Here is a 13,469-nt window from a genome sequence, read left to right on the forward strand (position 1 = left end):
TGTCTACTAGCATGCAGGAGAAGTTCAGAAACAGGAAAGCTTTTAATATACTTGCATATGATTCCTACATTCGACTTATCATAATTCAGTGCTATACTGAATATAGTTCCCTTGCCAGCAAGTTCTCTGCATGAATTACTTCCTAAGTTAGAAATCTGTATGGATCCCAAAGCTTCCTTTATAGTTGCAACAAAAGAACTTTAACTTCAACAAACATTTATAAAGTCCCTACTATGGGTAGATATTGGCACCGGGGGAGATGTAAAAATTAAATAAGATATAATCCCTTTCTTCCCAGAATTCACCAGCAGTAGGATAAGTACTATACATACACAAATAGCTGCAATAATAATTCGCATTTCTATAGTATTTTAAAGCTGTTTCTTCTAGTAGTACTCTGAAGTAGATGTAGTGCAAAGCTGATTATCTTGATTTTACTTATGGGGAGACTGAGGCTCAGAATAATGAGGTCACACAAGTAGTAAGTATCTGGGCTAAGATGATCAATGTAGAGAGAGGCTTAAACCAAGTACTTTATGTGGTCAGAGGAGGGAAAGATTATTCCTAACTTGGGAATATTGAGGAAGGCTTCCTGGAAGAGGTGACTTTTTAATTTTACCTCAGAGAATGTGTGGAATGTTAGCAGGCCTACTTGTGGCAAGGGAGAGCATGCCTAGCATAGGAAATGACCTGAGTGAAAAGCTTGGAATTGGGACAAAGTTGGGTGACATGAGAGGGCTGTCCAATTTGGTTAAAGCATAGTACATAAGGAAGGGAATAAAGTAAGATAAGGTTAGAAAGACAGAATAGTGACAAATTACGGTATTAGCAACCGTGATCAGAAAAGAAACAAACCCTCACCTGATTTCATATCATAACCCATGATTTAAACCAAGAATGGCTCCTATATATTTTTTTCTAATATGGTTAATTATTTGCTATTGGGTTGTCTACTCTGATTTATTAAGTATTCTATTTACTAGAGATATGCCATATATGCTGTATATGTATAATCAGTTTTCAAAGGATCTGAATATCACAGAAAGTACTGATTAAGATCATAGAGCTTAGAACTTCAGGTAACCTAGAAATCTACTACTGCTATCTCATTTTATAGATGGGAAAACTGAGGCCCAGACAGGTAAATCAACTCAGGATTTCAAACCCAAGTCCTCTAACTTCAAATTCAGGATTCTTACCACTTACTTGCTAAGCTGCCTCTCTTAATATAGGCATCTTCTCTCAACCTGCCTTTATGTTGTTGTTTAGACATTTTTCAGTCTTGTCGGACTCTTCATGACCCCTTTTGCATTTTCTTGGCAAAAAGTATCTCCAGCTCATTTTACAGATGAGGAAACTGAGGGAAACAGGGTTAAATGACTTTCCCAGAGTCACACAGCTAATAAGTTTCTAAGGCCAGATTTGAATTCAGGAATATGAGTCTTCTGACTCTGGGCCCAGCACCCTAGCCACTGTGCCAGCTAGCTACGCCTACCTTTACATTATTTCTCATGATTCCTTTGTATGAACTTTTTGTTTTAGCCAAAATGGGTTTTCTTAGTTTCTCCCAAATACAGCTTATACCTTCCTACATTCACTCATTTGCTTTACTGTGAGCCTAGTCTAGGAGTCATCCCCCTTTTCCTCTGCCCATCCTTTAAGGTAATCCAAATCTCACCTCTTCTATAAGACCTTTCCTAACCACCTTTAGTGGGGACTATAATGTAGTAAAAAGAAGTTTGGAGTAAAAGAACCATAGGCAAAGCACTCGGCCTCTTTTGGTCTTAATTTCCATATCTACAAAATAAGAGAGTAGACTGGATGACCTCCAAGATCCCTCCTACCACTGAGGCCTGTGATCTTCTGATGTAGGTTCACGTGACCTTGGGCAAGTTATATCATATATCACCTCTTGGAACCTCTGACGTTCATAACGTGGGAAAAATAATACCTGTGCTACCTAGAGTTACAAAATAAGCATAATTAATTATTGATTATTAAAAGTTACAAAATAAGTAATGTGTTTTGTAAACCTTAAAGTACTATATGAATGCCAGCTATTTATGGGACTGTACATTTAACATCTGTAAGAGACCTTAGAGATCATCCAGTTCTGGAGTCCTTAACTTTGTGTGTATGTCTTGGACACCTCTTTAAAAGTCTGATGAAGCTTATGGACCACTGCTCAGAATAATGTTTTAATATGTGTAAAATAAAATTTATAGGATCACAAAGAAAGCCAATCATATTGAAAAACACTTATGAGACTATAAAAAAAAGTTCATGGCCCCCAAGTTAAGAACCCCTGATATAGTCCAACCCCTTCTTTTGTAAATGAGAGAAATGTAAATTGTCTGAGATCAGATAGATACCACAGCACAGCTGGAATTAAGACTCAGATCTCCTTGACTCCCAGTTCCACATCTTTTTACTCACAATTGCCTCCTCTGTAACAAATAGCAGCATCTTCTATGCTTGTTTGTTGTCAGTGGAAGGGATTTGTTAGAATGGATACAGGAGAAGTGGAGAATTCTCTTTGGTAAATTATTGCTCCTGCTGTGGGTTTGACACTTTTATTTTCTACCTGTCAGAAAAAGTGACTTTATATCAGTGGTCAGTTAGACTTTCCTTTTTATACTCCATTAACCCAAAGAGCAGGATAGGCAGAACTCACATCTGCTGTCTGGCAGTCAGTACAGGGAACATTGATATGATAATTAAATAAAATACAGAATCATCACTAATGATGTTGAAAATTTGCAATCAAAATTACTGTGATGCCTTTGGGAAGACTAGAACAAGAAAAATATGGAGTCAGCCATTTAAACAACAAGGTCTCCCACTCTGAACTGTCAATGAATCCTGCCACATTTTGTCTGAGACCTGGTAAGAGGATGCTGACATGCTTTGAAGGCTCTCCCTGGGAAGTAGTCAGTGTTGTATGAACTGATGTCCTAGCAAACATTGCTTGGGAAAGAATAGATTAAGCTATGTAATTTGAGTGCACACATCCACAGCTGCCCTAAAATAACCATAATTCAGTATTTCTCTGGATCAGTGAGCTTGCTGTCTTTGGTACCCCTTTACCACTGTAAATCTAAATGCTTCATGTCTTATCTAGTGCAATTCATGTCCATGTCTTTCACTGGATCCTCCATATAAAATCTCTTCCATGCACTAACTGCCTTCCTGGTTTTTTTTTTTATGTTTTGTGAGAGTAGTGTACCAAAACCATAACATACCAAAACTTAATGAAATCTGCCACATTGAGGTAGGCTCCCCAAGGCTACTGTGGATATAACATAGGAATCACTATTTGATTCTCAAACTAAGCAAAGAATAAAACAAAGTGCCACGAGATATACAAGAGGGGAAAGATCATTTCTGACTAGGAGAATCAAAGTGGGTTTCCTCGGGGAAGTAGAATTTTAATTTGCCCTTGAAGAATGGGTATGATTTCAATCGATTCATTTCTATGAATGGGTGTTGCAGGGCAAGACATTCCAGGTACAGAGAATTACTTGAGCAAATGCACAGTGGTAAAGTTATTCAATTTGTCTACAATGTATTTGTGTACATGAAGAAGGACCCATAGTATGAGATAGATCTGAAAAGGGAGGGTAGTGCCAAGGTCTTGAATGTTCAAGCGATTTTTTTAGACTTTATTCAGTAGGCAGTACAGAGCCACTGAAGGTTTTTGAGTGGGAGAGTTAGCTGTGAAGATCACATCTGTGCTTTAGGAAGTTAGTCAGTCAACAAGCATTTGTTAAGTGCTTACAATTTTCGAGGTTCTGTGCTAAGTGGGATATAAAGAAAGGCAAAAATAGTGCCTACCCTCAAGAAGCTCACTTTCTAGTGGGAGATACACCATGCAAACAACTATGTATATACAAGATATACACTGGGCAAATGGGAGATAATCTTAGAAGGAGGGTACCACAGTGGAGTGGGTATTCAGATGAGGGAAGGTGGGAGACCAGGAAAGGTCTCTTATAGAAGGAGAGATAGGAATCAAGTCTGGATGTAGGTCAAGGAAGCCAGGAGGCAGAGATGGAGAGGGAGGGCATGCTAACAATGGAGGATAACCAGTGAAGAGACACGGAGTCAGGAACTAGCAGTGTTGTGAAGCAAAGGGAAAGTCTAGAGGTGCTGAGAAACTAGTTAAGAGAATATTGTAATAGTCCAAGTGAGCTATGATAGGGTCTAGGGCTAATAATAATAAAAGAATTTGTTCTGTGAAGTTTAGATTCAGTCCAAGGGCTGCACTTGAGAACCTAGAGGGCCACATGTGGCCTCGAGGCCACAGGTTCCCCACCCCTGGTGGGGGAACTGAATGGGGGAAAAACAAACAGTGAATGGGTACAAAGGGTGAATTAACAGAATTCACTAATTGATTAAACATGGGGAGTAGAGAAAAGAGGAGAATCAAAGATGGATCTAAGGAGTATAGCCTAGTTGTCTGGGAGAATAGTACTATCATTAACAGAAATGAGGCAGTGAGGTCAAATTGAATCAAAGCATTTATTAAGGGCTTGTTAGGGGCCCAGCTGTTAAGTACAGATTTAGAAGAGGAAATAAGGATTGAATTTGAGGCACCACTGAGACACAGGAATGAGGAGCAGGAATATCACCTTGGATTCCATTTAATTCTGTGTTCTCATTTTACAGATGAGAAAACTGAGACCCCCAAATATGATATCTGGAAGATCTAGAGCTTAAGAGAGGGCAGTCACTAAACCCCTATGTGCTCTTTGAGTCCTTAGGAATATCTGCCTATTCAGGTCCTTTTCAAATAGTTTTTATAAGGCCAATTCCATAACAATAATCATCTCCAAAAACTCCTTCATCAACCCAAGAAGAGAATAAAGGGGTGTGGGCTCAGCTCACTGCTGAGTGTTTAGGGGAATATAGTGGATTTTCTTGCTTATATAAAAATCCTTAGATGACAGATTGAAAGATTGGAGAAACTCAAAAGCCTTGAACACTCCCGTATGTAAAATTGGCTCCTGGGACTCATCTGTGGAGAATTTTAAACCTGAAATTGCTTTTGGACAGCAATAATGTCTTCAGTCTATGCAAATGATACACTGTTATCATTGGATCATCCAAGCATATACTGTCAGCTGCCTCAACTTTAACTTCGGAGCCAGGGACTGTTCTATGCCTTGAGCTTTGGGATTTGTCTTTTCTTCTGCCTCCCCAAGACTAATCAGTACAGAAACCATGGCAGATGAGCAGTGAAGACATGGGCACATCTGTTGAAAAGGAATGTTATTCCTCTGAGACCTGATAGTCTTGAGACACTGCAGTGATGTGGACAGATGTATGGGGACAAACAGACATCATCACCAAGACAAATTGGTTAACTCTATCAACATCTTCACAAAACACTTCTATTAATGAAAGGGATCATGAATAGAGAAGAATAGAATTTTATCCTTATTTAGCCTTTATCTCTAGGCATAGAACACTCTCTGGCTTCAATGTTAAAGTTTAAGGAGTTGGCAGTATATGCTTGCATAATTATAACATTTAAACTCCACCTCCAGGAAGCCTTCTCTGTCTGATTCCCCTCTTCCCTCCAGAAGTTAGTAATAACAGCTTATATTAACATAATGCCTTGAGTTTAAAAAAAACACACACATACACACATAATACATATATTACTTGTATATGTGCACATATGTATACACATATATTTGTGTATATACATACACAGAGGTTTGTCCACCACCACAATCTTGTTAGGTAGGTACTATACATGACATCTTGCTTTATACTTTTATGATATATTTGTCATGCAATATTGTATATTATAGTCATCTGTATTCTCTCTTATCCCCCTCCTAAACTGCAAGTTCTAACACCCAACAGTCTTCTACACACAAAAGAAACTAAATAATATTTTTATGAATGAGTGAATTGACCAATCCATCACTCCATCACCAGGAGTATAGAACTTGTATGCATCAAAGGCTACATGGTGTTAAAAAAAAAACTATAGAAACCTCACAGAAACCATAGGGCACTTACAGATAACCTAGTCCAATCTTCCCTTTTGCAGAGTAAACTGAAATCAGAGAGGAAAAACAAGTTCCCCAAGGTCACATAGCTAGTATGATAGTCTGGGCCAGACCCAGGTTTGTTTGCAAAGAGCCCTAGAATTATAACAAGAAGCCCAGGAGTTGAGTCCTAACTCATCTCTCACTATGTGGCCTTAAGAAGTCATTTCTTCTCTTTGATCCTCAGTTTCCCAATCAGTTAAATAGGAATGATAGTGCATGCCCTGCCTCCCTTCCTCATGGGTCTATTAGGAGGATCAAAACAGAAAATAGATGCAAAAGTATAACTATAAGTGTCTCCCAAATGAGGCTCTTGCATGATCTTATCCACAATGCTGTTCTGAGAAAAAGACTTTGTAAACTCTAAAACACAAACATGTAAACAACAATCATTATTATTTAAGTACTTCAAAAGATTCACATTGGTGCCACTAGGTGGCTCAGTAAATAGAGCATCTGCCCTAGAGTCAGGAGGACCTGAGTTCAAATCCAGCCTCAGACACTTAACACAAATCTAGCCATGTGACCTTGGGCAAGTCACTTAACCCCAATTGCCCTGCCTTCCCGCCCCCCCCCCAAAAAAAAAGCAAAAAAAAAAAAGATTCACAAATACTCTCTCTCCACTACTGTTGATTTCAACCATTCCATGTCATGATTACTTTCATTACTTTTTGTAACTAAGAAAATGCCACCCTGTTGTCCATACTTAGGCTGGTCCTTGGGACTGTGTTCAAGTCCTGTCCAGCTCTCTAGAATATATTGAATCTTATGTTGTGCTGGAATGACCTTCAGGAATCCAGGGTCACCTTTACACCATGATATGTCATTAGAAGAGAACTTTGGGGGAAAATGATGATGATGATGATGATGATGATGTGCGTAGTGAGTAGTATGTTGATGATGGTGGAGGTGTATTGTAAAAATGATCGTTATAATGATGTTGATGGTGGTAATGGTGTTGGTGAAGATAGTGGTTATGAAGGTAAAAGTGGTGATAGTGCTATTGCTTATAATATGATAGCATTGATAATGTTATGTTGAAGATGATGTCTACTTTCAGCCTATCACTGTTCTTGCTTGGATTACTCCTGCAATAACACATCTCCTAAATATCTGCACAGGAACTGCAAACTCAGTAGCAGCACCTTCTCAATGGCATCTGTAGATATTCTGTATATTGACATAACAAGAAGGTGGAACTCCATGGGCCTTGAACAGAAGGAATCAGGTAATCCATTTTTTTTTTTTAAATTCTCTTTTATAGACTGGAATACTAAATAAGGGAGCTCTCTCCTTTCTAGGGATGCTTACTAATACTTCAGCAGGGAAAAACTCAACCAAAGATAAAGGGAGAAAATAGCCTCTAAGAGGAATTATGTCATTTCTGTTTCTAAGGCATAATGGACAGGGCAAGGATTAACCCTTCATGATGCAAAAAGTGACCCTCAAGCAGTAAAGAAAGATCTGCTGGATTCTTTGTATCCCTTACATTCCCATTAGCAGAACAGACCCTATATATAAATTCAGGGGCACTTAGGAGTTTTTTAGTAACTAGTCTTAGTACCAAGGCCTAGCATAGAGAAGTCTATTTTTAACAATCTCAGACCATGTCTAAATATCTCCACATGCACTGCATACAAGCCAGGAAATGCCTTATTGAAAATTTCCTTTACAAGCCTAATCTTTTTTTCTGAGCAGAAAAGATGAACATCACCCACGATATTTCAGAGTGAAAACAATGGAACAGTCATCATGACCATAGCCAACAGAGAACAGAGTTTCAGAAACATTTTCCCCCATCTCTTCCACTAAGGAGGATATCTGTTGGTGGGAACACAGCAATTGCCTTCACATCACATTTTGGCTGTTAACACTCCCATCCCACAAAATTCTTTCTTCCTGGGAAATTCTAGTATTTCTCTCATATTAATGTCTGCCCTTCATTGTTGCTCTCTGCTGCCGGCTATCAGCACTAGCATTACTCTGCTCGGTGAGAGGGGAGCTTTGGTTTTTTGACAATGAGCACAGTTGAAAATTCAGTTGCTAACCCTGCTCATTGGCCCTAGAGTAAGAGTGATGATTACCCCGTTCATCCCCCTCCTCTTATCTTTTGCTTTTGAAACAAGAGCCAAATTCACTGAATAATGCAATCCATTGGCTCCAGAAGGCAAGAGCCTCTATCACAAGGCTGCACTTGGCAGCTAGCTTTCAGTCTTTGCATTGGCAGTAGGGAGAGAGACTGGAGATCCAGCTCCTTCAGGGTAAGTATCCTGATTAATTATCATGTGAGGACTTAGAGCTCTTGTGTCACAATCACACACTGAAATTTCTGCTGATGCCTTCATAAAAGCCAAAGAAGTGTTTGGCTTCAGAGCTGAATACAGACAGTAGCTGAATTCTGCAATGGGGAAAGGCCAGGATGAGGGGGAGGGGGACAGAGTGGAATTATTAAATATTGAAATTGATCAGGAGCTGCAGTAGGAAGCTATTTATCATGTTTATTGCTTCCCACCAACATTACCATCTGGCCCATTGTTCACTCGGGATTAGCTTTTCAAGTTCTGCTTGCATCTTAAATTGCTCTGTAGTTGGAGCCCTCCCTTAGCAATGTCCAGGATATGTTTTCCTGGACTGTGTTTTTTTCGGGGGGGTCTGCTAGTGTAGACTTAGTATATATGGGACTTTTTGCTGACCCAGATGAGGAAATGAAAAAAGTTATTTATTTTTAGCACATTGTGACAAGCAGAATCATGGGTTGTAAATAAGGTAGCTCAACATTCCTGTGAGGAACATAGTAGAAGTACTGTGATCATCCCCATCCTCAAATAAGGAAACTTAGGACAGCAGAGGTTAAGTAATTTGTTGACAGTCATACAAACAGTAAGTATTACAACCAAGACTCTAACCCAGGTTGTCTGACTCCAAATTACAGTGTGCCACTACACCCTATTGCCACACTTTTCTGAGACCATTCATTAGCAAACACTAATTCAGCACTTAATATATTCAATACACTTGTACATATCAACAGTACTTAGTCCCTATCCTATAAAAATTATCTAGTAAGAGTGATAAAACATGTAGACAGAAAAAATATCATATAAATGAGAACTTGATTCTAATTTTATTGTAGGATAATGAGTAGTATTTGGAATATATAAAAGGAATACAAAATGCTATGAGAGCATAGGAGGGAGAAATTGGGTAAGACTTCATGGAAGGGGTAGCGTTTGGGCTGGGCCTTAAAAGATGAGTAGGCTATCAATAAGCAGAGCTGAACTCTGAACATTCGAATTCAGCAAGCCTTGTTTTAGTAATAAAGCCCTGAGACCTTCCTGGAAAGACATTACTTGGGAGCCAGCCAAATTATTATCTCCAGTTTAGAGGACAAAAGAGAAAATGTTTCTGGATGGGTATCTGCAGCATAGCTGGTGACTACAATCTCTAAGTGTCAGATGAGACCAAAAAGTGTGAAGAACTCTCATAGGCCAAAGTCAGAGAACCTTCTCTTGGTACAACTCACTTTGTGACCAGTGCACTAATACAGACTTCAATCATTTTGCTTTCCTCTGGCTATGAAATGAAGAGAGAAAGCATTTGACTACTCTGAAATGGAAAACAAAGAAGTTACTGGTAGTGATGGAAATCTGGTTTTCATGCTCCCTGAAAAGAATGATGTTGAAGTTTATCAATAGAATAACACTAGAGCTTGAAAGGAACATAATATTAAGTGTCTACTACGTGCCATACACTTTGCTAAGTGTTGGGGAATATTTAAAAAAAAAAAAGCCGAAAGACAGTCCCTGCCCTCAAGTAGTTCACAGTCACAAAGTATAGAGTTAGGTCACAGAATGTTGGAACTCATAGGGTTCTTAGAACATAGAATCATAGAATATCAGAGTTTTAACCATTTAGTCTAACAAACCCCTTTATTTTATAGATAAGAATGCTGAGCCTAAGAAAAGAGAAGTGACCGCCCAAGGTAATAAGTAGAGTTAGTGGCCAAACTAGAACTAGATCCTAGCTCTGCTGACCCCAAGTCCAATCGTAGATCATAGATTTAATGCTGGAAAGGACTCAGAGGCCATCAAGACCAATCCCCTTATTTTACAGATAGGAAACTGAGCCCCAGAACCCAGTATTACATAATCAGTCAGTGTCTAAGACAGGATTTACACTTGGGTCTTCCTGACTCCAGGCCAAGTACTTTGTTATTCACTTTCTTTCCCCTCTGTCTCAGTGTCTGTCGATAGGATGGCTTCCCTTTATTAGGGTCAATAGAAAGCCATAGTCCTGTCTTCAGACTCTCGGGTTAGATCAGAGTATGAACAATCTTGTGTTATATGGAACTTGATGGTTTTCAAAGTGCTTTCATGTCCATTATTTAATTTGGGTCTTATCACAATCCTGGTGGGGGATAGTGAGCTGGGAAAATATCACCTTCATTTGACAGATGATGAAATTGAGTCTTGGAGGAGTAATTTTGTTGTTCTATCATTTTTTCAACTTCATCCAGCTCTTTGTGACCTCATTTGGGGTGTTCTTGGTAAAGACACTGGAGTGGTTTTCCATTTCCTTCTCCAGCTCATTTTACAGATGAGAAAAATGAGGCAAATGGTTAAGAGACTTGTCCAGGGTCACACAGCTATTGTGTCAGAGGCCAGATTCAAACTCAGGAAGATGAGTCTTCCTGACTCCAGGTCCAGCTCTCTATTCCCTGTGCCACCTAGCTGCCCTGGAGGGGTAAAGGGACTTGCTTAACAAGAGAGGGCTAAGCAATAGCAACACCAGAATTGGAATCCAGATCTCGTGACAACTGTTCATTCAATGATTTCTTCAAATGATAACAAATGCATCTGAACAGATGAAGATACCAATGGATAAGTAGTAAGGATTTTCCCTTAGGACCATCTGCTTTAAGAAATAGCTTCAAGGATATTTTTTAGAGTAAATTGCTTGTAATAGAAATTTTCTTATCTAAAACATTCAATTTTCTTACCCTTAATTTTTCAAAATATTTGGTAATTAGAGATGTCCAACAATTTAATTGACTGCCTCATGAGACAATGAGCTACCGAAGGTCTTCAAGTGAAGGCTGGATTATCACTTCTCGGGGATGTTGTAAAGTACATTCATGTTTCAAGGAAGAGTTGGTCCTTTGTAGATGGTCTCTGAGGATGTTTCCAGCAGTCTAGATTCTGTGTTTTAATACAGTATTTCTAAAGTATATTTCAGTCCTAACTTCCAGCTCTTTTGTGTTCTCATATTCTGTGTTCTAGCTCTCATGCCCTATTTGCTAACATTTATGCTCTAAGAATTCTTCCAGTTCTAACATTCTATATTCTGTTTTTCCAGCTCTAAGATTCTACAATTCTATGATCCTAAGCATCATATCAAAACCACTATATGTTTACCTATCTTCCAACACTTCACAATATAGTTTTGAAGTGCTAATAATGCTCTTATCTCCCTATCTTACTAAGGCTGTAAATACATGGTCAATTACAGCCTTTTTGACCTGTCCTGTTTTCAACCTGGGCCAGGACTCTCCTTAGGCAACCTAGTGGCTCCGTGCTCTTGGAGTTCATTATACTGGTGCCACACTTTGTATGGACACCCAATGAGCTTAACACACTGTAGCTCAGAACTCTTGAGCCCCAGCAATCCACCAGCCTCAGCCTTCCCAGTAGCAGGGATTACAGACATTTGCCATCACACCTAGCATGTATATTCTTTTCTTGATAGCAACCTAAATATCAATCAACCCTAAATATTTGATATATAAGTATTAATATTGATAACTGAGTAGGCCCCTAATGTTTGATACCTGTTTGAAAATAAACTTGCCTGGGAGACACAGATAATTGAATAGCATCTAAGTTATGGAAAGGAGATATTTAAAAGGCAAGCAAATACACAAAATGACACACTTGGAAAATATAATGACATTTAACAATATCCTGACTAATTTTCTGTTAGAATACTAATAAGTACTTTGAATCCTGATGAAATTTAATAACATGTAATCCTATACACTCTGATATGCCAATGTAATTGTAAATTTTTCATTTTTAAAAAATGGATGTGATGATATTTTAATTTCTAGTCAAAATAAAAAAAGCAAATGAGGACATTATTAAATAAACTAGGGATTCAAAGCCCTTGACTATACATCATCAAATCAACACATCTAATTATCAGTACTGATGCAGATCTTACATGAGCATCTCATATACAGGATATATTTCACCTCTGAGATGCATCTCTTTGAGGAGAATTTCTATACTCTTGGTTAAGAAACTGTACCCAGAGAGCAAACACCTAGAGTCAGTCAAAAGAGCTGTTTTGTAATCCTGAATCCACCATTTAATAGCTATGAAGTGTTGAGGAACATCATCTTTCTGATATTCTATTTTTTTTACGAAATAGGGTAAGAATTGTACTCCATAATTTACAAGGCTGTTGTGAGGGTTAAAGTATGTCTTGATAGAGTGCTGCATTTGGAAGCAGAGATCCTGGGTCAGCTCTGCTGCTTGGTGCCTGGCTGGTATTGAGCAATGCATTTAACCTCTCTAAGCTTAAAATAAAATAAGGAGGGGGAGGAATGGAGTGACAGGAAAGCTGTTCTAATTTATGTTTTAAGATCACTTCTAACTCTGACTATAATCCTGTGATGATATACATCTATGAAGCAATATACATGAATATATATCTAAGCCATTGTTGTTATTACTATCATAAGTAAACAATAATTAGATTTTTCAGAGATTTTCCAACTTCTGTACTTCTCAAGAGAATAATTAGGAGAGGTAGCATTCTGCTAAGTGGGCACAATGCAAACACATAACGTTCTGCACAGCAGACCACTGGATAATGGTTGAAGATTTTGACTAAAACCGTTTGATATTCTGATGACAGCCTGAAGTACTCTGGTAGAGAAGTGTACTTCAGATGTGAGAAGTATAATAATAAAAATAACTTTTTCTTTAGTACTTTAATGTTTACAAATCACTTTCCCCATAGCAACCCTGTGAGGTAAGTAGTAATATACTGGATGGGTTCACCCTCAACTCTCTAAACTTTGCTTAGAGTGACCAGGCATAATGTCGTTGCTCGTGAGTCTCTCGGTCTACTATATAGCATTCCTCTCTAAGGCATTCTTGTCTGTGTCACAAATCTTGATTCCCGAGACTGCCAGAGTTAAGGGAAAGAAAAAAGGATGAAGTATTACCCATGAAGAATGTAATAAGTTGTGCTCAGTAAAGGGATGTTGCTGTTCTGAGCCCTTAAAATACAATTACAAAAAACTCCCTCCTCAAATCTGTATAATTTGCAAAACAGACCCATGGGAAAGAGATGTCACTGAATTCACAGATTCTTAGAATCATGTAACATTAGAGCCAGAAA

The 13,469-nt window shown here is 38.5% G+C and overlaps 1 protein-coding gene across 1 annotated transcript in view; it reads left to right on the forward strand.

The window, feature by feature from the left end:
- Window positions 1–13,469, forward strand: part of TTLL11 (tubulin tyrosine ligase like 11) — a 264,316-nt gene that overhangs the window by 201,858 nt on the left and 48,989 nt on the right. Inside the window, exon 8 of the mRNA XM_069073757.1 lies at window positions 7,184–7,290. Coding sequence (XP_068929858.1) covers window positions 7,184–7,290 — 107 coding nt within the window. The remainder of the gene's footprint in view (window positions 1–7,183; window positions 7,291–13,469) is intronic.

This window comes from Petaurus breviceps, unplaced genomic scaffold (assembly GCF_028583685.1).
Source record: "Petaurus breviceps papuanus isolate PSGF00001 unplaced genomic scaffold, PetGlider_PUasm1.0 90879, whole genome shotgun sequence".
NCBI lineage: Eukaryota > Metazoa > Chordata > Mammalia > Diprotodontia > Petauridae > Petaurus > Petaurus breviceps.